At 37.8% G+C, this 24,843-nt stretch overlaps 1 protein-coding gene across 1 annotated transcript in view; it reads left to right on the forward strand.

Annotated features, from left to right (window-relative positions):
• Positions 1–1,257: 1,257 nt before the first annotated feature.
• PALMD (palmdelphin) overlaps positions 1,258–24,843 on the forward strand; it is a 28,125-nt gene continuing 4,539 nt past the window's right edge. Inside the window, exons 1-7 of the mRNA XM_026854412.1 lie at positions 1,258–1,549; positions 6,895–6,975; positions 12,474–12,604; positions 21,676–21,790; positions 22,677–22,710; positions 22,795–22,905; positions 23,620–24,717. Of these exons, the coding sequence (XP_026710213.1) occupies positions 1,505–1,549; positions 6,895–6,975; positions 12,474–12,604; positions 21,676–21,790; positions 22,677–22,710; positions 22,795–22,905; positions 23,620–24,717 (1,615 nt within the window). The 5' untranslated portion in view covers positions 1,258–1,504. The remainder of the gene's footprint in view (positions 1,550–6,894; positions 6,976–12,473; positions 12,605–21,675; positions 21,791–22,676; positions 22,711–22,794; positions 22,906–23,619; positions 24,718–24,843) is intronic.

Consider the following 24,843-nt stretch of genomic DNA (forward strand, 5'->3'; position numbering starts at 1 on the left):
GAGGCATATATTAATATTAAAAAAAAAATCTTCACTGGAGAATAAAACATGGGGTCTTTGCAAGTTTGAACAAAACCTCAGGGTGGATCACAGTATAAAGAAAACATTAATGCATCCTTAATACCAGTGTGGAAGGGGATAGGTTGCTTGTGGATGCGTGATGACATACTAGAAAGGTGGAAATTGAAATTAAATACGGATTCATATTAAATTTATAACTTTACCATCAAGTGTTCAATTCTGTAACATCTGAAAATTTGCTAGTAATGAGCCCTATTTGCTACCAAGATTCAGGTCACTGTACTGAGTTGTAAAGTAAAACCCCTCACCAAATCCTGCTAAGTTTAGTCATCTCAATGAATTAGCTGGAAAAAAACCAAACATGCTGACTGACTCTCTTGTTGGTGTCCTCACAAAGACTTAAGTTACATGACACAGAGTAACAAAGGGCTTCCAGATTCACGTTACATCTTTATGCTGTTTGAATTCAGTTTTATCTTGCTTAGAATTTTTTCCACAACTAGATTTTACTAGAGGCAGTTCCACTTGTTTTGCAAGTTTCCTACATTGATTTTTGGAAGGCTGACTCCCACTCATATAATTGGAAAGGTCAAAATATACGCCATCCCTCAAGACGCATAACGCTGTTTTCAGCAGAAGTCCACAGCAAAAAACCCTTCAAGTCAGCTGAATGGAAATCCAGCATAAGAGCCACTGGCATTTTAGATGTATCTTGGTAACACTGAAATGATGATCCTGAAATCCTTACTTACACAAAGCTTCCCCTGAGTCCTAGATAGCTGACCAGTAATTGCACAGATTAACACTTGCACTCAATGACAGACCTGATTGCTTAAAGTTTATTTTACTTTAGGTTAGCAGTTCTAAAACATTCTTCCAGCTAGGAACACAGCTTCTCTAAAAATTTCATCTAGGAAACTATATTTAAACTGTCATCTCAAAATCACCCATGCCATCTACAATGCTAACATTACAACAGCTTAAAACACACAGGTGAAATGAGTTTCATAAGAAACAGGAATACTTAAGTTTAAAATACCTATTTATCACCAGAAGCTTACACAAAGAGAAGAAAGAGATAGAGGAACATAATAAAAGTTCACTTCTACCATGGACCTGGAAGATTTAGGTTTGGGCATTTAACAGTTAAAGAAGCAATGGCACACTAACTGAGCACATTAAAACAAAGAGTTGGCAGCTTCTGAAGGAAAAGGGCTTGTGCTCCACTGTTCCAACTTGTCAGTCAACTCATGCCAGCACTCTCCACGTCTGCCTCTTCTACACACCCTCATTACATGTGTCTGTCTGGACTGATCTGCTCATCTGTTCAGGGACTCTCCTGACAAGTCAAAAACTCTGCCGTCTCTCTGCTCTGGAATTGGATCAGATCACATCAGCTTTTTTTGTAGCCCCCATCAGGAGTCTTTTTGCTTATGGTTTTATCCTGTTTTCCTTCACTACTTGTCTGTTTTTGATTTCTAGAATGGAGGAAGCCGAATTGCTGAAAGAAAGATTCCAGGCCATAACAGTAAGTGCTTATAGTTATAACTTGCTATTTAAAAAAAAAAAAAAAAAAGGAAAAAAAAAAAAAAGGCTTAGAAATAGTATGTGTTAATGAGCTACTGTGTGTTTTCTGAAGTATTATTTATCTCAGGATGGAAAAAGAAAGACTTATATCTGCTTGAAATTGTTACATTTTAATTCTGGTTTATAAGCTATTGCTTTAAGACAGCAAAGTTGCCTGTACTGACTTTGTTACGGGTCGTATTGCACTTCCAAATTAAATTCAAAGCAGTGAAAGCATGTGTACAAATCACTACTGGACAGTCTTAAATACATATTACTATCATCACAACTGAAGGACAGCAGGTCAAAAGGCAGCTAGAGAATTCCAGAACAAATCAATTTTTCCATTTCACAACAAAACCGAGAAATGAAAGATTTTTGGTTTTGCACTGTGGAATTAAATACAATTTCTGAATTACTGATGATCTAACATAAACATTGCAGTCTGAAAAGTAAAAAAGGACAAGTTTGGATTAAGGAAATTCCTACCTGTCAGATTTCAGAGGGGGGGAAAAAAAAAAAAAAAGACTTGGTGAAGTTTACACTGAAGATGTTAGAAAACATTTTCAGTTTCTCTTCTGAAGAGAAATCCGATGCAAAAGATGTATTGTATTTTAAAGGAACCACTGAGCTATTTTTTAAAGGAAAATGGCTGAAACTAAATTTTCCTGTGATTTGATCCCCACTGAAACCTGTTCAATTATAAAATAATTAAACTGACACAAAATTTGGCCCTTTGTGATGAAAGGAAAACTGCAGAAGGATCACTCACTGTCACAGGCAATCTTTAAAAACAAATAATGGGAACAGGTATTTTTCACACTCTTAGCATGATAGATTAGTTGTGAAACAAACACTACTGGCTAAATAAATGGTGGGCAGAGTTAAAAAATACCTTGTTGGAACCAAAATAAATGTGAGAAGGCATAACTGGAAATCTACAGGAGTTGAATAGGTTGAGTTTTAATTATGACACTTGATCAAAGCCAACAGGCCCATTTATTGTATTTACTTGAGACCTGACTCAAGCCCACAATAAAATAATCTGAAATGGTTTAGAGGGTTTAGAGTACGTTTGTTTGTTTAACTGTAACAGTGTTTGAACCAGACTCATAATCTGGACTTTGTCTCTGGCGTATAGGCTCAAAGATAAGAAATGCTCTGGCACTCCAGAGAAGTCCAGGCCTTGCAACATTTTATACTTCCTGGTATCTAGCAGGAGGAACGGGGCAGCATGCTTGCCTGATGAGGACTCCTAGGAACGTACTACGGTTGGCATCCTCTGGCTGCATCTCTGCCACCAGATAAATCCTTAAGAAGGATTTTTTTTAAGAAACTGACAGCTTCCAGTGTCTTGCATTACAGGAAATAGGAAATCATAATTGGGTTCTGGCCATAACTTCATTTATTACATTTGCTGTGTAAAGGAACCGTTTGTTCTTTACTTTCATCAATTGAAAGCATTTAAATGAAACAGTGTATTTTATAATGCAGTGCAGAAATGAAGGAGCTTAAATAAAATGAAGTGATCACATTTAAGAATCTGCAGTACAAGTTGTCTAAGAAAACAAAACGTTAAAATTGCGAGTTACTTAGTAGCTCTGTGGAGGTTTGTCCCAAGCAATATACCTCAGAACTTCAAGTACCTACAAGAGGTACATTGTAAAGGATCTGACAGAGGACAGCAAGGGGCACTCAGAGCAGTAAACTACACTGGCACTAAAACCTGACTGGTTTCTGTTCTTAAAAGCATCTGGCTCCGATAGAGCCATGAGGGGTTTTCAAATTCTTTTTTGTATCTTTTCTATGTAGCAAAGCAAAAAGGAAAACCCTGTTACTACTATTATTACTACTACTACTACTACTGAGATTTCGATGCTTCCACGGCTCTGAAAAGGAACCATTTTTCTCTGTTATGTAGCTTCCACCTGCTTCTGGTGTATACAGAATATAACAAATAAATAAATAAATAAACAAACAAAAAACCAAATGCATCTATTTTAGAGAGACTGACAGATCATGAAATACAAAAGCTTTAGCGTTTGCTGTGGCAAACATTGAGACAAAACAGTCAAAGGGGAACTTTAGGCTTAATCCTTTCTCATCAAATCCTTCATTCTATAGGAAAACAAAAATGATAGATTTGAATGGTGATTAAAGATTTGAGTTGTGACATTTCTGCACTTTCATGCCATCAGGTTGAAGTGTCCATACCCGTAAATAAGACCCCTCAATAACCAAGCATTACCTCTGAAAAATTATATGACAAAGAAATACATCAGCTAAAACATTAACTGCTCCATTGTCTTTGACAGTATATGGTATCTGCCATTGGAACAAGCCAGACCAATGTTGGCACCACTGTGGAACACTGACACAAACTAATGGGCTTGGCACACAAGATACTTAGCAAGACACTGCTCTAAACTCAGAGCACTAAACTACACACTATCACTAAACTCAGATCCAGTTTAGAACACAATTGTTTTCTATGATCAAAAGTCGGGAAACATTTCTACATGTTTCAGTAGGAGTGAAAATTGGGATCAAGTCTCTCACCTTGCATTGATGCACAATGGATGAAGGTTCTTTTTCATAAAAAGCAGATCTTGCCCACATTAACAAGAACGTAGTAAAAGGATTAGAGGACTTCTGCCGCCAGCAATATGATCATCTGCAGGGGCAGAGAATGAAGTTTAGTAGAAGTATGGATACCTTGGCTATCCAGGAATAAACATTTATTCCATTAGATGTATAGTCAAGGCTTTGTACAGCAAGACATGATTTGCAGACAAAGAATGGCAGAATACACTGCAGAAAGTGTCCTAACAGGTTTTAAAAATTACTCTGGTAACACAAGGTTCAAAAAGGTTCCTCATACATCTTCCTTGAATTTAGCTTCTGGCATTAGACCTTCAGCTTTCTTTGACTAGATATATAAGACAAACTATTTCAACCTATTTAATCTAGATAGTTAATAATATAATGGATGTTTATTACCAACCAGTAAAGTTAAAACATGCTAGAATACCAAAGGATATAAGTAGAGAATTTTAAGAGAAAAAAAAATGCAAAAGAAACATAGGCCTCTAACAAAAGAAACAGGCAAAAGTTTCATTACTGAATAGGTTCCTTACTACACAGTTAACTTAAAATGCAGTTATTTGCACCTTTACATTCTGATTTCTTTCTGCACAGTAGTTTTGTGTATCACTTCTCATTTCAGACTAGGCAAATTCTTAGTACACACCTCCCCTGGTACAAAAAGAATATTTAAGTTGACTTAGAATGTTTTTTAATAGCATAAACTAAGTAAAAGTTCATTCTCTGGCTAAGAATCTTATCCAGAACTTTAGCAAGGAGAAAAAATTGTTTCCGAAGAATTGTAACAAACTGTAAACACAAGCTCTTGTCACACTTTGCTCATCTAACAATGGGTTATTTAAAGGCCATTTATACCATGAGATCAGGAATATTTCTTAAATAAGGAAAGGTATGAAGGTCAAAGACCAGATGCTATGTCTCCAAATCCAGCATAGCAGCTCTTGGATAAAGTCTCTAAAAAGGGACACTGCAGAAGAATTACATATTGTAGTCATCCTAAATCAGTAGCTTTGTTAACTGCATTAAAGAGCATTGCCAAAACTGAGAACTGCTACAGAGATGAAGGTAGCGTGTATCTTGAGGCAAGATCCCTACCTCCTCTGTTTGGTGTATTAAAGAGGCAGACTAACACCATCAAGGAAAAATTGTAAAGTACAGATAGTGTTTATAGGTGGCTACTGCACTTCACAGATTGCAAGAGAGATCAGATCACTGACACTCACTCACATACTAAACCCCAGCATGCCATCAGTTGTGCTTGGCCAGCCTGTGGTCCTGCTATTGATCTCCAGAAGGAGAGGTGGTTTCTTCCACTGCCTATCCTTCAACAGTGTCCCTGTAGCCTGTGGGCCCACTGCTAATCTCTAATTTCCAGTAACAGTGAAGTGATTCAACCAAGCACACTATGGCTCCTCCTGTTTCAAAAGCCCAGATCCTAAGGAAACAGTGGAGAACTCCCAGCCTCATGCATAGCACTTCCTTACAGGCTTTCTACAGTCCTTACACAGCTGGTTCCTCAGGTAGGTCTAAAGGGCAAGTCTCTTCCTATGCTTGTGAAGAACTTAACTCCTTCCTAAACCATACTTCTCTGAAAACAGACTCTGCTAAAAAACCCTACCAGTAATATGTTCTAATTGAAAGGAAAGGGGGATTAGCTTCCAGTCAGCAATCACTTCTGCATGGGACAACAGATGATTAAATATACTTCCCTAAAACTTACCAAGAAACAAGTGCAAAAGTTTCCATGTCCAATAACAGTATTTTATAGATTAAGGCGCTGACCAAGAGAAAAGCCCATTAATACAGCTTTTAAGAGTGAAAGTTAGTTGCCTTTGGCATGATTTCTTTCCCACTGGCTGCTGAGGACAAAGTACAAAAATCAGTGTCTGGCCTCATATAGAGGAGTCACCAGGATACTCCATGCAACAGCAGCTATCCAAAGACACAAGAGGCTCAAGTGTTCAGACACTGTTCACCCGTTTTGTTTTTTTCTATAAAGTCTAGCAAAAATGATTAAGTTGGTACTATGATAGACCAGTACTCCTTGCGGTCTTTCCTTATGAAGTTCAGCAGCCATGAAAACAGCCTTTGCACAGAGAAAAAAATTTTTTCTTTTAAATGGGAGTAACAACAACATATATGAAGCGTACATTTCTTTGTGTTCATCTTTACCACTATTTGACTGATGAAACAAATTTCTAAGTCTTAGTTTATTCCTATTTCAGCTATTAGCCACAAGATACGTAAACTCAGTGCTGGATTCACAAACAACCCATCTCATACAGTGATGTATCATAGCTGCAGTGTAGACCATGCAGACTCTTTTCTCTCCTAAATGATGTGTGGGAGTTTTGGTCAGGACCCATTTCTAACCTCAATTTACATGTACAATTGTGCTCAAATGTTATTTCTTGCTGTTTTGTTACACCACCCTTCCCAGCAGTAAATTATTTTTAGTTTGGATCATCCCTGCTTTCTGGTCATTAACATGTTTAAACATACTTCAGAGAAAGAACAATGGAAACGGTATCTTTATAGGTAATTCTGGAGCTGTTGCGGCTAAGAAATATGCCTAAGCACTATGTAAGCTTTAAAATAAGGCTTTATTTGCATTGATTGATTTCACCCTACTGAACAACACAAACATTTTTTTCAGCAACAATTAATTTCTCTAAACAAAGTTTTATTGTTCTCAATTTCTAGGACAAAAGAAAACTGCAAGAAGAAATTACACAGAAACGTCTAAAAGTGGAAGAGGAAAAAATGAAACATCAACATTTAAAGGTAAGTGTTGTATTTATGAAACTAAAGATAGCCTCAAGTTGTTCAGCATGAATAAAGGTTTTTGATTTTGGAATGCAAATCCTCATGCATTTAATTCATGCTTTTACTGTCAAATTTTCACAGCTTTTTGGAGTCTTGCCAGGACTCCATTTGACTTTAATAAGTATCACCCTTTGAAAAAAAATTACACTCAGGATCTAATGTTATTTGATCACTTCCACAGCATAAAATGAGATCATAACCAGGAATAACTCAGAGCTGAAAATTAAGCCTCACATTTCAGACTGGGTGTGTTCATTCCTTAATTCCACTACAACAACCTTGCTTGGTACAGGGTGCAGCACAATCATGAGATCTAATTGCACTTTTTTCTAGAGGGAAAAAAAAAACCCACCCTATTTTTATTCGACTATAGCCTCTTATCAGCTTGTTTAATGACTCTTTGGTAAAAGAATGCTGTTTCTTTGTATATTAAAAAAAAATAAATATCAAAGCATAAATGCTGTCTTGAAATATGGCCTGGTAAACACAGGATTACAAGGTCTATATTACTAAGAAACCAAAAGATCCACCTCTGTAGACACTTGAAATTGCAGTGACTCCTGCCCACCATTCTTTAAATGTCTATTGCAGTTTGGCAGTAGGTGCCATGTAGGGAGATAAGACAAAATCTGTACTTCTAGAAATACACAAGACTTGGTATTTTACATACCCTTTTAATTACCCGAGTTGGTAAACAATTTCAGGAAAGACATGTTGAATTCAATACCAGGAGCATGACATGTCTCCTTGAACAAATGTGGGAGAAGCATATTTAAAACAGACTTCAAAATAGACACCCGATCTTGGGTTTCATTCATCCTCTTCCGTGTCAAGCCAAAAAAATGAGAAGTTATGATAAACTAGTTCATTGGACCAATCAAACCAATGCAAAAGTCACCTATGCTTAGGTTTTATTGTAAGGTAGTGACCATAAGGACAGGCTTGACCAATTGTTAATGTCTTGCCTAAAATAGAGGGGAATATCTTTCCCAAGTCCTATAACTAATAAGCAGTAAATGTGTTACTCTTCCTCTATCTAGTACATGGTTACATGGAGTACTGCAATTTACATTTCAAGTTTCCATGCCTATAAATTCAAAATTACTCCTTTGCCCTTCTTTTAAGGAGGATTAGCTGGTTGTCTAGAACAGTTCAGTTTATCATTACTACTACCGTGTGCAGTCCTAGGGCAGTTTTCCTTGCAGATTTAGTATATGCCTTCAGCTAACATTAATGGGTACAATGGAGATTAAAAATTAAAAAAAAACAAAACAAAACAAAACAAAACCCCACCTTGCACTTATTCTGAAGATGTTTTATGGAATTTTACAGAAGCCAAAACACTCTTGGAAAAATACTACTGAAATGCCTTTCCTTTGGAAAAGGACAGAGGATGCGATTTGTTTGCCTGTTCTATGAGAAATCATAGCGATATCATACAGAAAAGTTTTAAAATAAAATCACTCATATTGCATATGAGGCAAATCAAGGATCTGTAAAGAAAATTATTCACTTGGCAAAGGGGGAATCAAGCATACATTTGAATATATAAATATATATGTATGGTGTATATGTACATATCATTAGCTATTTGGAGGACCCAAAATGGAGACTACTTCCTCCAATTGAGTACTAAGACAGGCACCTAATATCAGATGCAACAATAGTATATGACATGCTCTCCTTGATGCCCTAGAAGCCTTGTCCTTTAACAAACATTTATGTTCCAGACTGAGGTATTTCAATGGAGACAAACACAAGAATCTAGTGCAGAAATAATCTTAAAACAGATTTAGACTTTTAAAATGTTTAGGCACTTTAGTAAATTTTATTGAGGGCTCATTTCCTTAACGAGCGAGGTTGATTTCACTCATTTATACTCCTATCAGTTGTGCATGGTGAAATCTAGAGCTCCATGACCTATTCAACATAACTTGCACCTGTCCCTTAGGAAGCTACTGCAGGTTAGTAAATCTCCCTGTCACATAGATGTTCCTGTTAACTGGATATTGCTATCCTGTTCCTCATTTTGTCCTTCATTCCTATTTATAAACCTTAGCAACAGGTTCATTAAAAGGTTGTTGTTTTGTTGGGTTTGTTTTTGTGGAGATTTTTTAAACTTTGTTTCTGTAAATAGTAATTCTCTGATCCAGCTTCCCAATGACTTTGCTGTCCCCAAGCTACCTTCTAGCTAGAAAGAGCAGATGAGGTATCATAACAGGTCTTAGTTATCCAGTAGAACTATACTGGAGAAGGAATATTTATTCCCTGCACATGCGCTTCATGAAGTAGAGGACACACAAGCAAATACAGACACCTGAGTGGATAGGGCTTCATGGAACTGCAAGGGACAATGGGGGCTGCTAGTGAGGGTACAAGGGAAATTTCATCCTCAAATAATTCTAGATGCACCAGCAACTAATTCTTCCTCCTACCTGGAATCCTTCTCATTGAGGTAACAAGGGAAAAGACCAGACAGAGCTGCTTGAAAAACATAGCATTGATTTGCATGTACTTTCCCAGAGCTTTTCTACTTTAGCTTATTAAGTTTTTGGCTTCTGACATGCCCAGACTCCATTAGTACTACTTTGTAGGTGCTGGTCACACAACTCCTTATTCCAGGAGTTAACAAACATCTCCCGTGAAAACTGAAAAAATTATTTATGCCTTCCCTAACATGCCATAAGGTGAACTGCCATACCACTGGGACAGCAAGACCTACAAAATCAAAACACTATGCTTCACTGGAAGGCATAGAATCTTTCCATGTTAGTCCAGCTTTGTTAAGGATTGCAGTGGAGTTATACCTAGAGCACACATAGGACACTATTCACAGAATTTGCAAAATATTGTTACAGTACTCCTGATGTGACCATGAACTACAAAAGAAAATGATTGCTTTGCATCACGCTGGCCATTCCCAGGGTCTTATCACATCACAACACATAATTATCGCTTTCCCTTAATGCATCAAGCCTAATGCAAAATGAAAGTGCTTTCATCTAAGTACTATAACACATGCACAACCTAGCACTGAGCTAGAGATGCTTTACAGCAGAAGGAAACACTAGACAGCAGAAAGAATCCGACAGCCCCAAAGCAGCTGCTCCTGCACTGGCTTGTACTGATGCCTCAGCGGAGCAGCCTTAAAACTAACTGTTATTCAAAGGCTGTTTCCAAACTACACAACGTGTCATTCTTTCAAAACTGGCTAATTAAATTGAAAAGATTACATGGCATTTAGTTGGGAACAGCAGTAAACTATTCTAGGAAAAGGCAAAAATAACACTATTGTGTTATACCTGTATTTAGGGAGTTTGTTTTCTTGAGCCTAACCCTCTAGGTACATGAAGCTTTTGTTGATTTCAATGGCATTCTCTGTTTCTAAGGTCTACAGTGCCAGCCCTACTGTAATTCTCAGAAGGAATTATCGATTTATTTTTTGAGATAGCAATGCTAGACTAATTCAGTTCCAGACAGGATTGAAATCTCACTTCTCTAGGAGCCCTACTTATCATTAAAATCTAAACAGCTTGATTCAAAGGGAATTAATATCTCCGTTCCCTCCAACTTGAGAAAATTGTATTTTGTGGTCCATAAGAGTTGTGCCAATGTCGGACTACATGCATCTACCAGATCAAGTAAAACCTTTCTATAAAGATCTGCATTTATTTCATTTGAGCCTAAGACACAACTGCCAGGAAGAGCTGCCACGTGATCCTACAGCTAGAGTCCAGACTTAGGACATCAGTCTTGATCAGCTCTCATTTCCACTGATTTTTTTTTTTAAGATCCAGCATTGAGAGAACATTGTTCCGCAGGGTTAAGGCAGCTATAAACATTGCTCCTCCATTACACACACACACACAAAAGTAGCACTGTGGAGTGCCATAGAATTCCCAACAAGCCTGTTTTAGCCACAATTTCTATCACATCATGTATGTCACACATCAAGCAAGCTTAAAATTGCTTTTAACTGCAATCAGGTCCTACACGCACCCTCCTCCATCAGTTGGTCCTCAGCAATAACCTCATGTAAAGTATAGAGTAAACAGAGAAGTGTAGGAAGCAACACTTTAAATGTCTCAACACACATGATGCAGGCAGGGATTCCAACAGCCACTGCAAGCAGCAGTAAGATTAATGCAGTCTTCTCACCAGAGCTGAGCACAGCTCTGCCTCACAGCAGCAGTAGTCAAAATCCAATTTAATCATCATCCACATCCTATAATTAATGAAACTGTATAGGGGGAAAAAAACCACCAACCCATACCCTAACATGTAAATCAAACAGCTCAAGAAATCTAAATTACAAATGGAAAAATCATGGTTAATTAAAAAACGTACATGTGTGCTTTTTCTCCCCTGTTGAAAGAGTTTTTCTAAGGAGGCCTGATTCCCACTTCTTCCCCAAGACAGCAGCTGGACTTGTATTCTTGAGTTAGAGAGAAGGGACTAAAACCAGTGCAAGAAAGTTTGCACAGTTTACAACCACTAGCCTACAAATAAGACCTTACTTCCATGAGTATTTTTTCTATGCCAGGAATATTTTAGAGAGCTCTGATGACTTTCAGATGCCACCTTTCATATTGTAAAGCAGCTGTAGGAAGCAGTTAGTGCATACAGCCATATTTTTCAAAATTTGAAGACACGGCTGAGAGATCCACTCACCTGTACACATTCAATGCACCCATTTATAAGTCACTACTGTACAGAAAGAACTCCATGAGCCCTAAACAGGTCAGGATGTAAATATGTAAACACTGGGTTGTCCCTACAACAGCAGTTCTAAACGCACAGCAGGTCTGATGAAACTCTAACCAGACATCAGCAACCCATGCACCACCTTTCCAGTCCTACTCTTACCCTGCACATCCTCACCAACTGCAATGAGAATCACTACTATAATTACCCAAGTTCCCTGTAAACACGAGATAGCATTGCATCACTAACTCCCTAGAGATCTCTTCCCCCTATACACCCTTATTTACTGAAACTTTTCACCTTTTATACTCCCTCCCCAATTCATGCAATGTCATGACCCCAGAAACCAGGGCTATTGAAATAAAACTATAGCATTTCTGGCTGGAGCCTTTTGCATGAGTGTAATATGTATGCTTTGATATAACTGTTCTGCTTTAGTGAGGACAAACACACCACTAGATCCACTTACAAATATTAATGTGTTACAGGTAGTCACTGATATCCTCTACATATTTATCGTGTGGACTAGTAAAATAGGACTATTCTTAATGAGTTTGGTTTTAAGTCACTCTCAAAACCACAAATGTTTTTTAGTATTTCTCTTTTAGTGGCACTCAGTGTTGTCAGGTTGCTTTATGCTAGATACAGCACAAGAATGTTGATCACGCCTGTGGCATCCAGTCAGATACAGTAAAAGACTGAGTAGCCTAACTTTTAAAATACACTTACCTGTCTGTATTTTTCCCCATCAGAAAAAGGCCTTGCGAGAAAAATGGCTGTTGGATGGCCTTAGTTCTCTCACTCCAAAAGAGCAAGAAGAAATGCAAAAGCAGAATTGGGAGGATCAACAACGGACTCATGAGCTGGAACAAGACATTTTCAGGTAGAGTAGTACCTCTGCCCTTCTGTCTGGGTTAAAATGGTCCCTTCTTTAAAAATCCTACCTTATTCTGTAAAAGATTAAAATGTCAGCAAGGGCTAAACATATGCAGTTTCATACACAGAGTAAAGCAATCTTTGTTATATTTTCTAGTCAGCTAGAATTACAGAATACACAATGTAAGCTTCTATACTGTGAATTTTATCAAACTGCACAGTAAATATCTTGCAGAGTATTTGTTTCTCAAATTCCAGATATCCCTTTCATGCTATACTCAATAGATGTAAGTCACAGTATATGAGTTTTGCTCTGAGATAGTAATTGTTGAATCAGAATTTCAAAATAACAGTAAATAGTTTTAAAAGCTCTTCAGTTTCACTAGATCCTGCACAACCTTTAATACTTCACTTCTACCATAACAAGCACTTTAGAACAGTGCAAGCTGCCTAGCCCCATTAATATTACTCATCTTTTTTTCATTTATCTTCCATGCTGTTTTGTCCTCAATTTATTACCAGAAGCAAGTTGTAGCAGGGGCCTTTTTCTACCTTTTATTAGAAATGTTCTTACAAACTTCGTTGCCTAGGGCCTCCCTACCACACAGGGCTAATGTCAAACTGCATAGACAGTCTCACATACAAACTCCTTATTTACTATGGACATGATTCTAGGTGCTTGTTTAGCTGCAGTTAGCCATTCCCAAATACTACAGGGCTCTCCACACAATCAGCTCATTCCCTGGGTCCAGGCATACTGACTAGTACTACCTGTTAGCACCCACAGAAAAGATGAAATGTTCCTGTTTCTTTAGATTCTGGAAAATTTCATCATCCTTTTTACAGCTGCTTCCTCTATTTTGGTTCAATAGCATCTTTCGCCATACTCTTCTCTTCCTCCACTGTCCTCCTACACACACTCTTTTGGCAAAGTTGTCACCAATATTATCTCCTCCAGTTATTTCCCACCCACTTCCCTCCTTACTCCATCTCTGACAAACAATAATGGCTGCAACAACAACTGGCTGACAGGCAGCAGCCTAGTCCTAGTTTATCCTATAATTATGCTGACTCCTTGCTTGAAAAGCACTTTCCTCTACAGAACAGCTTTTCATGCCTGTAGAATTGTTGCAGTGGTAGGACGTAGACAGTGTACTCTAAAAAACATCCCAGATTATGAAGACATTCAAGAGGGGTCCCTATGACAGTGTGGTCACCAGGAAAAAGAGCTGTGTGGGAAAGGACTGACTCAGGAGCAATGGGGAAGTTGTACTGAGCAAGTAGCTACCCACCAGCCCACTGGAAATCCAGGCCTCCTCCCAGCACTGGAAGGATCAAGAACTGGTTTGGTGTGTGGCTGTGATGGGGTAAGGATGCTTTTATTCTCCCGACATAACCTACCTCTACACTGTTGCCAATTCATTTGACAACGTATAAGTAAAGAGCAAGCGGTGCTATTATAATGGAAATCTGTCAATGTCTATGCCACTAAAAGGGAAAGCTACAAAACTCCTGACATACTGACTGCCTTAAAAACAGTGAAATATTATAGCAGAAGGTGTACCGTATCTCCAGCACCTAAATCTAGTCTGTCACTACATAACATACTTTTAGGGTTCTCTGCACCTGAGTCATTGTAACCGAGCTATCTCACAGCAACACTAGCAATGTGTCCCTCCTGTCCTGTCCCTGGGAAGACTTAGAATGCAGGATTAGGACTTTAAAACCTTCCTGCCAAACTACTTCAGAGATTTCAGCAAAATAGGACTGATTATTCACATATGTAATGTCATTTCCAGCTCTCGCAGAAACCTGGGTTTGTAACTACAGTTGTAGAGTCTTTTGATACTGTAATTATTGTCCTGAATTCACGATCAGCTTAGTGACCTTAATTTTTATTTTCTCCAAAACTGAACACACATACTGAACTTTACTTCTCTGAATATAGCCATATAAATGTTTTATTCAGCATGACTAGAATTTATCACTCCTACAAACAGTAAAACAGTAATCCAATTGGAGCTTCAAACTTTAAAAATTCCTTTCACTGATGAAGGTAAATTAGCATCACAAATGAATATTCCCTCTACTTTAATTCTAGATTGGATCCAAAAGTTGACAAGGGCTTACAAATTTCAAGTTTATCTGAATTGGAAGCTCCCGGGTCTTTTGAAAGATACCTGTAGGCATTCAAAGGAAGATTTCTAAATGTATTTGAACTTTAAGGAAGGAGAAATTAAAGTGCCAAACTGATCATTTTCCCCTGATTGCTTTCTTAAATCACAACATGGATCTTGATGTAACATCTCAGCCTGTCTCTATTTCATGATAATTACAAGGAGTAGATACAGATACCCTGGGAATGGGAAGACTGCACATTTAGTACTGTATCACATGACCAAGAGCACACACATTGTACCAAACAAGGTGAAGGTTCCTGAGCTCATACACTTGATGTATGCCTGAGCCTCTAACAGCCTAACTACAGAAATGTGCTGTTACCTTCCCGCTGGAATTTTTGCCAGACTTGGTTAACATTCAGCATGCACAAAACCCTCCATTTTAGAATTCCTTTCCCACATAGGTAGAATGCAGGGATGACAGGTTTGTTTTGTTGGGGTTTATTTTGGTTTGTGGGTTTGGTTTTTTATTTCTTTGGGGTTTTCTTAATAGTTTCTATTCATATGCCTGCACTTCAGAGAAATGTATTTGGTACGAACTCTTTTCCTGCATAGTTCCAAATTCAATTAATTACAAGCAAAAGTAATGCTTGTGTATCTAGATGGCTGACATTCTGACCATAAACCAGCAATTTAAATGCTGATGAAAATGAAATTAAATAAATGTAAGCACTACAGTGGATAAAAACTGCAATAAATGTTTGATTGTAGTTGCTGGCCTCTCTCCTCTTATTAAAAATGTTACTCTTTACCCAAGAATATAAAGCCTTTTGTTTTACTACACTTAAAGAAAACTGAATTGTTCCTCTTATTTTTATATATGCTTCTCTTTCATGGCAACTCATTGTTTTTCGTGGTAAACTAAGTATTTCCACACACATTTGTCATTAATACCAGTGTTACCAAGTAACTTTTCCTGCCTGTGACCTCCCCTTATAAAGCTCCACCAAATTGCTTCCTCCTTAAAATGATTCCTACTTCTTGACGTACATCTGAAATACTTCAGATTTATCTGCAGTAAAATTAATCAGACAGATTACATCAGCATAAAATAAAAAACCTGACAAAAAGCATAACACAAAATGACACAGTCTGCACTCTTACAATAACAGCTTTACAGGTATAATGCATCCTAGAAATGAAAGTCAGTACAGAAACGCTCCTATTTATGTTCCTGAGACACCCTGAACTAAGAGAACTTAATTCACCATTGCCGGAGTTTGAAAGACAGTTTAGAGGTTTGTAAGGCCTTGATATCAAAAGAAGTATTTTCATTACTGTTATACTTACTTTCATAACCAAACAATCTAAACACCTTAGAATCTTTGACAGCTTTTATCATCATGATACACAGAGGACTCAGACAGGGACATTTGATTTTATAGACAGAGAATGGAGGCAGAAGAACCTACTGGGAGTCATGTGGGAACTACCCTCTGAACTAGGAATGTAAGCAGATTTATCCCCATCAAGCATCTTTTGCTATCAATTATGCTTCCTACCACCTCTCAATAGCTGTCTAATAAAGGCCTCTAGAAAAACACCCATGCTGCCTTCATTATGTTTTGTTTAGACATACCCAGCCCAGTTTCAAGCCAGCCAGCACCAATACAGAAACCAGGTAATACAGAATTCAGTGTGAGCAAAGTCCTTTAAAAAGCACAAAATATGCACCCTACAGTATTTGCACAGTGCTTTTGTTATGCCATAGATACCACCCCAGCTAACAAAAGCTCACTTGACTACATATATATGAAGCCATGCTTTTAACCTGCCCTGTAAATCAAAGTTTACTAAACTGATCATGTAGACACACGTCATGCAGTAGCAGGTAAAATCTCTTACTGAGAAGCTCAGTAGAAGTCTTTCTTCTGGGCATCTGGTTATTAAACTTCACTTGATTTAGACAGATTCTGTCCAGTCTGATGATTATTCCATGTGGGTTTTATCTTCAAAGATCTGAATCACTTTAAAGACTTTTTGAATACCCTTATACCAGTCTTCGTTTCTTTCTGCTGAGAGAACAATCGCAATTGTAGGCAGATTATTGGCAGTAGTGGCATAGGCCTTTCCATCACACTCCTAAATGGGACCTTTGTTTTGAAACATTCTTTACTTGGGTGTCAAACAGAGCTAGTTTATGTCTGCTAATCAGTTTGGATTTGAGCATTTTTTGATAAAAGGGAGAGTTCCATTCTTTGTATCAACAACAAAACACTGAATAGTGAGTTGCCTGAACCACCTTGCAGAAAAATAGCTGAATGCTCTGGTTACAGACAAAAAATAGCATTTATATTATCTGTCCTATTCACCCTCTTTACATGTTAGAAGTTATAGTGAGCCAAGCAAGCATGTCCTTGGATGAGGTACGAGCTAAATGAAGAACTAGGAGTCCTGTTTTCTCATTTAATCTTCAGCTAATAGCACTCATACTTAATGGAATTAGTTGCTAAATATCATAGTTAACGCACAAAACCCATCAGGTTAACTAAAGTCTATCCAATGGTTTGTAATGGGATACATGAAGGCAGGCTAAAGCTATTCTAGATGGACTCCAGAGCTGCTAAAGCATTTGACTCACCTCAAAACACGTGAGAACTTGCTCAACTGCCTTTTGCTCTCAGTTGAGTATTCTCCAGGGTGGTATCCTCCTATCTGCTTTTCATTCTTAAGACTTTTATTTTTCTTCTGGGGTGGGAGTGGTGCCAACCCCAGCAGATCAGCTGGTGGCCAGCAGCAGTGAGGTATATACTCTGTAGAATTTCTTAATTCAGCTACTACTTTGGCAGAGAAACCTCCAGTCTAGTATCTTGGCTTCTACGGTTCCTTCTTTCATCCACACCTCCATACCACTTATTTCCCCCTCTCAAATAATGAACACTACTCAAGGAGAGAAGGACAGGTATCCAAAGGATTGATTTAATACAGTAGTTAGTTACACTTCCATTTCTCTACAAAACACAGCAGCACTGTTAGTTTCTTGTAATTGCTAGTATAGCTTCTAGATTCAAGACAAACAGAAACTGTGATGTAACTTCATAAAAACGTCATTGATTTAAAAGTTTTTAAATATTTAAATGCATCACAGGTCTACCTTTTTAACTGCAGAAAGTCAAAAGGACTTTGAATTCTTTGAACTACACAGATTACATATTTTTAAATTTTCAACAAATTCCAGCATTCACACTCAAAACATCCTCTGAAAGTGAACCAGAAACTCTATGTCTGTACAACAAGTATGAGTGCAAAAGAGACACTTACACTCTAGATGTATTACATGGGTATGAGAATTTTTCCCTAACCCCACTGAGCACTGAATCGGTCTTCTTAATTACCATATGAAGTGGGTGTTGATATGGGTGTGTATAAACTTAAATAATACTTTTCTTCTCCCAGAACTAATACTTCTGATCTCCCAGATATGGGGTTTATCATCTTTGATTTATTTTGGGTTGTGTTTTCTCTTTCTCTCCCCACCAGACCTTTTTTTATTACCTTTCCAGGATTTTTCCTCCTCTTCCACCTGTGTGTTTAGAGCCCAGACTGGATTAAACCCATAGTAAAAGTTGATGATTCTTCAGTTCATTATGCTTCTGTGAGATTTTAATGATTTTTCACATTATGATAATATTGTTATCAAGTCTCGTGTAAATATACAACATTTTAAACAAATACTGTTTTGTAAGAAGTGCAGAAATATGGCACATAATTGTTGAATTACTTTCTTTTATAGCCCTCCAAGAATATTCATCCCCCTCATTATAAAGTTTTTACATTTTATCACTACAATCAGTACCTTTGAGCAGGTCCTAAGGGCATCTTGAGGAGTCCAGGTCCAAAGTGTTATCTGCTTTTACATACTTCTTTTTTTAGCTTTTACTGTCATTTAGAGTGCATTTTGATTCACATCTCAGTTCTGAGGTCTATGATAACTTTGTGTATCAAAAAAGAGGATATTCTCACTAACAGATAAAAGTCCATATAGAATCCTATTATTGTAGCTCTTCAAATCTGAGTTTAAATCACACAAAAGCCACAGCGTTAATTCAGACTCCTCAAGCAGTCACACAGAAAGAGATACATAATGCTTTTCTCCCAGCCTGCATTCAACTTCTCTGGTCTGCTTAAAGGAACAGGTTTCTATTACTAACGTTGACTTTGGTGTAATATCATGGATCTTAGCCCATACTAAAGAATAAGTCAAAACATAAACCATTTTTTGCTATCAGGGTTATAGGCCATCATTACTCTATTTGTAACGCTGGCTGAGATCAACTAGTTGTAACTCTACTCTAGCTGATCTCACAAACCAGCGGTGTCAGTTGCAGTTTCCTTAAGTTTGCAGTCATTGATTTCTGACACGTGTTCAAATTAAACAGAAGACATGTTTCACTCAAATATGAAAGGTTTTGAAATTTGCTTTTGTGGTTTCAAGTTAAAAGAGGATCTTCCAAAAATGATCCCAAAAAGAAAAGGTAGATGACTGCAGCTATATGGTACTCACCTACAGCATGAGAGATCCAGTTCAAGTCCCAGTTCAGAGTTAAATCTGGAATTGATTCTATAGCTTCAAGGAAAAGTGACTTCCTGACTACTAGGCTAGTAAGGGCACGTTTCTGTCTAAAACCCAATAAGTATGAACTTACACAGAAAGGAGCACTTTCAACTAGAAGGAGTTAAAAAAATAGGATACAGGACACCTGCTTAAATCACTGCCTTAGTCAGCAGAGAAAAGAATTTGACTGAGAAACTTTACCTTAGTGGTGTGCTTTAAGCGGGCATAGATTTTTTTCCCCTCTCATATATACAGAGATATTATATATTTTATCCTAGACCTTTCTGTCTAGAAGTGTTTCATCAAACATCTTAGTACTAATAAAATAAAAGCTCTAGTTAGAAAAAATATGCCTTAAACATTGTACTTAGCTTTAACATACAAGAAACTATAACACATAGATTTAACATATAACAGAAAGGGGAGGGAAAGGAAGCTGTGACCCCTTTTAAATAATGTACAAACCTACAGCTGAAGTCAATAGCCCAAAGGAAGTTTTGACTGCTGAGCTCCAATCTGCTGTTCACATAATGATAAAGGTTTTTAAGAAAATAGTCCATCAGTCAAGTCTTAACTGGCAAGATACTTCTAGTTCACACTGCTAAAATCTGACAGAGGTAAGTCAGTTGCTGAATAGCCTGCTGTCTTAGAGAATATCCAAAGTTAGTGTATTTGGTATTTGTAAAAGGTAGGCTTGTAGTCTGTAAAACAAATCTCTCATTGACTAGACCTGTGTACAATCAAGGCTCCTCCTCTAATAAGCAGACCCTTAAAAATTGTTTCTTAGTTCTAGAAATCTCACCTAATTGCAATCTTAGAAAGGGATTGCATTAGCACCTGATGTAACATGTATCACACCTATGTTTCTCTTACAAAATTCATTGGTAATACTTGTGAGGGTATTACTTGAGCAAACACTGCAAACATTAATGTTCCCAACTGCTTGTTCTAGGTGTGTTGAACCAGTGTGTCTTGCATTATTGCTGTTCTGCTGAAAAGGAATGCTTTCCAGAAACAAGATTTCAGCACTTTTCCCAGAGAATTAAGTACACAGAATACTGATAAGTGACTAAGGACACATGTATGTCTGTAAAAGACTTAGTACACAGCCCCAAAGTGGAACCCTTAAACCTTACTAGTATTTTTAAGTCTGTAGCTACACAAGCTCTGGTCTAGTCTATCAGGAATGCTACAATAACATCCACCTCACACCAGCAATATATTGCAATTTTAATCAAGATTTTTTCCCCTGAAGAATAAAGCTTTAGGCTTTCAGTCAAACATTGTTACACACATTTTACCAAAGGAAAGAATTTTGAAATACCAGAACCTATGTTCATGCATGCAAAACTATGAAGAACTGCCTTGGCACCTTGGAATGAACACACATACACACATCCCTCAGAAAGCCCCTTCATCATCCTGGTGTTTGTAATTTCTTCATTCTCAATCCCAGACAAGAAAACAACAGAGCTTCAGACTTTAGTCTCTTAAGCATCCTCCCACTACGCAGGTTGCTTTGTTTTCAAAATGCACACAGGTATGAAGTTAGCACTTCACAGAAGTAGCCTGTAAAGCATGTCACTAATATGATTTCTAGATGTATTTTCATATTAGAAAATTAGTTAAAAGCTGGTTTATGTACAAAAAGTACTTGCAAATGCCATTATTATTATTATTATTATCAAAAAAATTATACCTACTCTACCCCTCAGAAATATGAATGCAATTTGATTTCCATTGATAGAGGTGGTTTTCTGGAATCGTAGCTTCTAGTTACAGGTTGACTAGAACTTTCCTCTGCAGGAGATACTCCTGAATACAGTTTGGCTACATAAAATATAGCATATGAGGTGATGTACCCTAGCCCTTTAAGTACTACCAGGTACAAGAACATTCTTCTGACTTTCTTACAACAAAAGAATTTGCTTCTTTTCATATGTACAAGTACACATACAAAATTTAGAAACAGATAAAATCATAACCCTGGTGTCTGTAGACTAGATTCCTACATCCTAATTACAATGAAGTAATCACAGGAGAGAAAATTTGCTTAGAGACAAGGAAATGCTGTGGGGGCCTATTCCTTTCTGAAAAATTAGCTCATTTCAGCCCATTTTCAAAGTAGGCTTGGAAGGAATCTATGGCAGGTACTTTAAAAAAAAAAATAAAATACTATTTTACAGTATTTCCTGATGCATGTGAAATCATAAGCTGATCTCATATTAGAAAAATTTGTCAGGATAAGTAGAACCAGCCCCATTAATGTCCATGTTCGCAATGTATTGAATTTGCCATGTTGTTCACCACCTGGTATTAAATCAAAGGAAATTGTGATTGCAGACTGGAGAAGGAAATTGAGGCTCTGGAAAAAGAGGAAATGGAAGTCTCAGCTAAGGAAGAAGCAATTTTAAAGAAACTTAAGTCTGTTGAGAAAACAACAGAAGACATAATAAAGGTTAGTGCAAAATTACTCCAGAGGTAGAATTCATTACTCATTCATCATAATAATTAGGGAAAAGGGAACTAGTTGGATCCTGTGAGTGGTCATCAGCTTTTGTCTAAAGTGACAGCAGTTCAAATACGAGAGGGGTCAAGACGTTATACTGCTCAAGTGCCCAAGTGTCTCTATCTGCTTGTTTATGGGGGTGGAGGAGCAATTCCTATCATTACCCATCTATAGCACATCTCAAAAAAAATAGCACTGCCACTGACACCAACCAGCAACTTTGCATCTCAGCCAGAGACAGACATAACAGGCACAGAGGGGGTACAGAGGCTGACATATTCATACTCTTTCAGGTGATGTGCCCAGCTAAACCAATCATGCTTTCCCCCAAGTCCCTGAGAGAGGTTATAGTGAAACATGACTTAATATTATCAGTCATTAGTCTTTGTCAAAAGGTCATTCAGATGCTTGAAAGTTGTCTTAAACACTCAAATAATAGAGTGATGAAACTAAACTTCAGTTCTCCAGTTGTTCCTACACACTCTCTCACTCTAAAGATGCACAGGGAGACAAGCACAACTGGAAAGCCAAAGTAGAGCCTTTGAAAAGTCCTTGAAGCCAACCAACTTTTGCCACAGTGTGAAGCTGTGTCACTGAGTAAGACTTTATCATGTACTGTTGTTTCTTGTGTAACTTGGGATCATATTAGTAAAACACAGAAAAATTTCATTTTCTCCCTTGCCATGATCCAACTGATCATGTTCCACTTTTAGCCCCTTCACAGTATGAAGCTGTGAGCATAAAAAGTTAAAACTATCAGGCAAAGCAAAGCACCATCCAGTTAACATCTTTAAACTGACTAATCACGTTTATTGTTAATGCTTCTCTTTCCTAGTCTGTGAAGACTGAAAAAGCAGGAGTTGAAAAAGGTATGTTTAGCCAAAAAACCTTTTTTTAAAGGTTCTTCTAGAAGTCAGTGGAAACTAAATGCTTTGTGGATCTTCTTTATTCAGAGGCAGCAGACTACATATACGCCAGCATACCTGATCTTCCCAAGTGTTTCAGGCCTTCTGCACTGAAAAATACAGCACATTCTGCCACTGATGATGAAGAAAAGAGAAAAGGTACTGCTTATGAGAAACTCCAAAAGGCATCAATATGCAAAAAGACTTCCTATAAATTGAATCTAATACACTTTATGGGAAGGGTAAACATTACAGATATGGGACAATGTTGGTTTTATTTAAGCTGTGTTATCAGTGAGGTCATCAAAACAGAGAGGTGGGACACTGGTGTTAAGGTATGTGCCACTGAGGATAACGATCAAGTGTTTTCTTCCCAGCACTTCATTCCTCTATCTGGCGTAAGTTTAAGTAGTTCCTCCCTTCATATCATAAATTTCACATTTTTTAGCCACACTTAGACTTGCTGGGCAGCCAGTAGTAGTCTGGTTATTTCCCAACTACTATAAAGCCTCCTAACCTTTGAGTGCCTAAGACTCTTCAGTCTTGTTGAATTCTTTCAGATGCTATTGCCCAGCAGAGCACCAGAGGCCAAGGTGTTATCTAGCCTTCTCAATCACGTAATGAAAACTCGCTCCTTAACTGCTTATTTTTCCTTCACAGAATTAGATCCAAATGAAATTTTTTTTTCCACTTCAAGTTTTGACAGGATGACAGGGGACATTAAAAAATAAGAATCCAGTGTATTGGTTATGTGTGTGACAATTTCACATATTTGATATTCTGACAGTCAATCTCTAATCACTGTCAGAACTCTTCCATAATATTTCTTGCATCTACTGCATTATCAGTTCAAACACTTGTTTTTTTCAACAGCATTGTTTGCCATGGAAATTAAAGTTGAGAAAGACATGAAGACAGGAGAAAACACAGTGTTATCAACAATACCTCTTCCCTCAAAGGAGTTTAAAGAGACAGGAATTAAAGTCTACGATGATGGCCGGAAGTCAGTCTATGCAGTGTCTTCAAATGGCAGCACAACACAAAATGGGATGGATGAACTTGCTCCTGTTGAGGTGGAGGAACTGCTACGGCAGGCAACTGAAAAAAATTCCCAGTCTCCCACAGAGTACCACGAACCTGTGTTTGCAAACAAATTTTGCAGGCCGGTTACTCCTCAGAAAGACAAATCAGTCTCTGGCCCAAAACTGGAAGACACTCACAGAAAAGAGATGAATGGATTTAGCAATCATCAGACAGAATTTTCCTCGAAACCAGAGCTCTTTATGCAGCAACATAAAGAGAATGGGCTTGATCTTCCAAAGGTAATACAGCCAAAGTCTCCCTCTCCAGTACTTTCCCATTCAGAGAAGAAAATGCACACTAATCCTGAGAACAGGATGATATATAATGAAGAAAGAAAAGCTACACATGAGGACCTAAAACCTTACCAAAATGCAAAAGAAGGACATAATGAGATGAGGTTTTTAAGCCCCTGCCATGTTAATGAAACATCCCCTGCACCTCAAGATGAGGAAGATGTTCAATACAGCATTGTCCAAGCTGTACCATGTTATGTGGATGATTCTGAACCAGTAACAATGATTTTCATGGGTTATCAGCGCATTGATGACAATGATGCAGAAGCAGACCAAAAGCTGTCACGATATGATGGGGTTATCCGTGCAGAATTAGTTTTCATTGATGATGATGAAGAAGATGACAGCAAATCTGAGAAACCAGCATATCATCCCATAGGCCACTATAGTCAGGTTTATCAGCCACCAAGCAGAAAAATCACAGAAGTCCCACAGATGAACCCTGTGAGCAGTCTAGGCGTTAGCCTGAACAACGTACCCCACAAAAATTCCATCTCCCTTCAAGAACAAGAGGAACGTTTAAGCTCACCAACACACCGTGCTCATCTTCACAGCCAGGTATCTGGAGACGGTACTGAAGATCCTTCACTAACAGGTAACAGAAAAGGAAAATCATGTCACTGCTGTTCACTCATGTAGCAGTCTGATACTACTCTTATCTGTTAACAGCTGTTTCACTTTACTATTTGGATTGTTTCATGGACTAATACGCAACTACTAA

The sequence above is a fragment of the Athene cunicularia genome, assembly GCF_003259725.1.
Source record: "Athene cunicularia isolate RWA chromosome 8 unlocalized genomic scaffold, athCun1 chr8_part1, whole genome shotgun sequence".
In the NCBI taxonomy this organism is placed as follows: domain Eukaryota; kingdom Metazoa; phylum Chordata; class Aves; order Strigiformes; family Strigidae; genus Athene; species Athene cunicularia.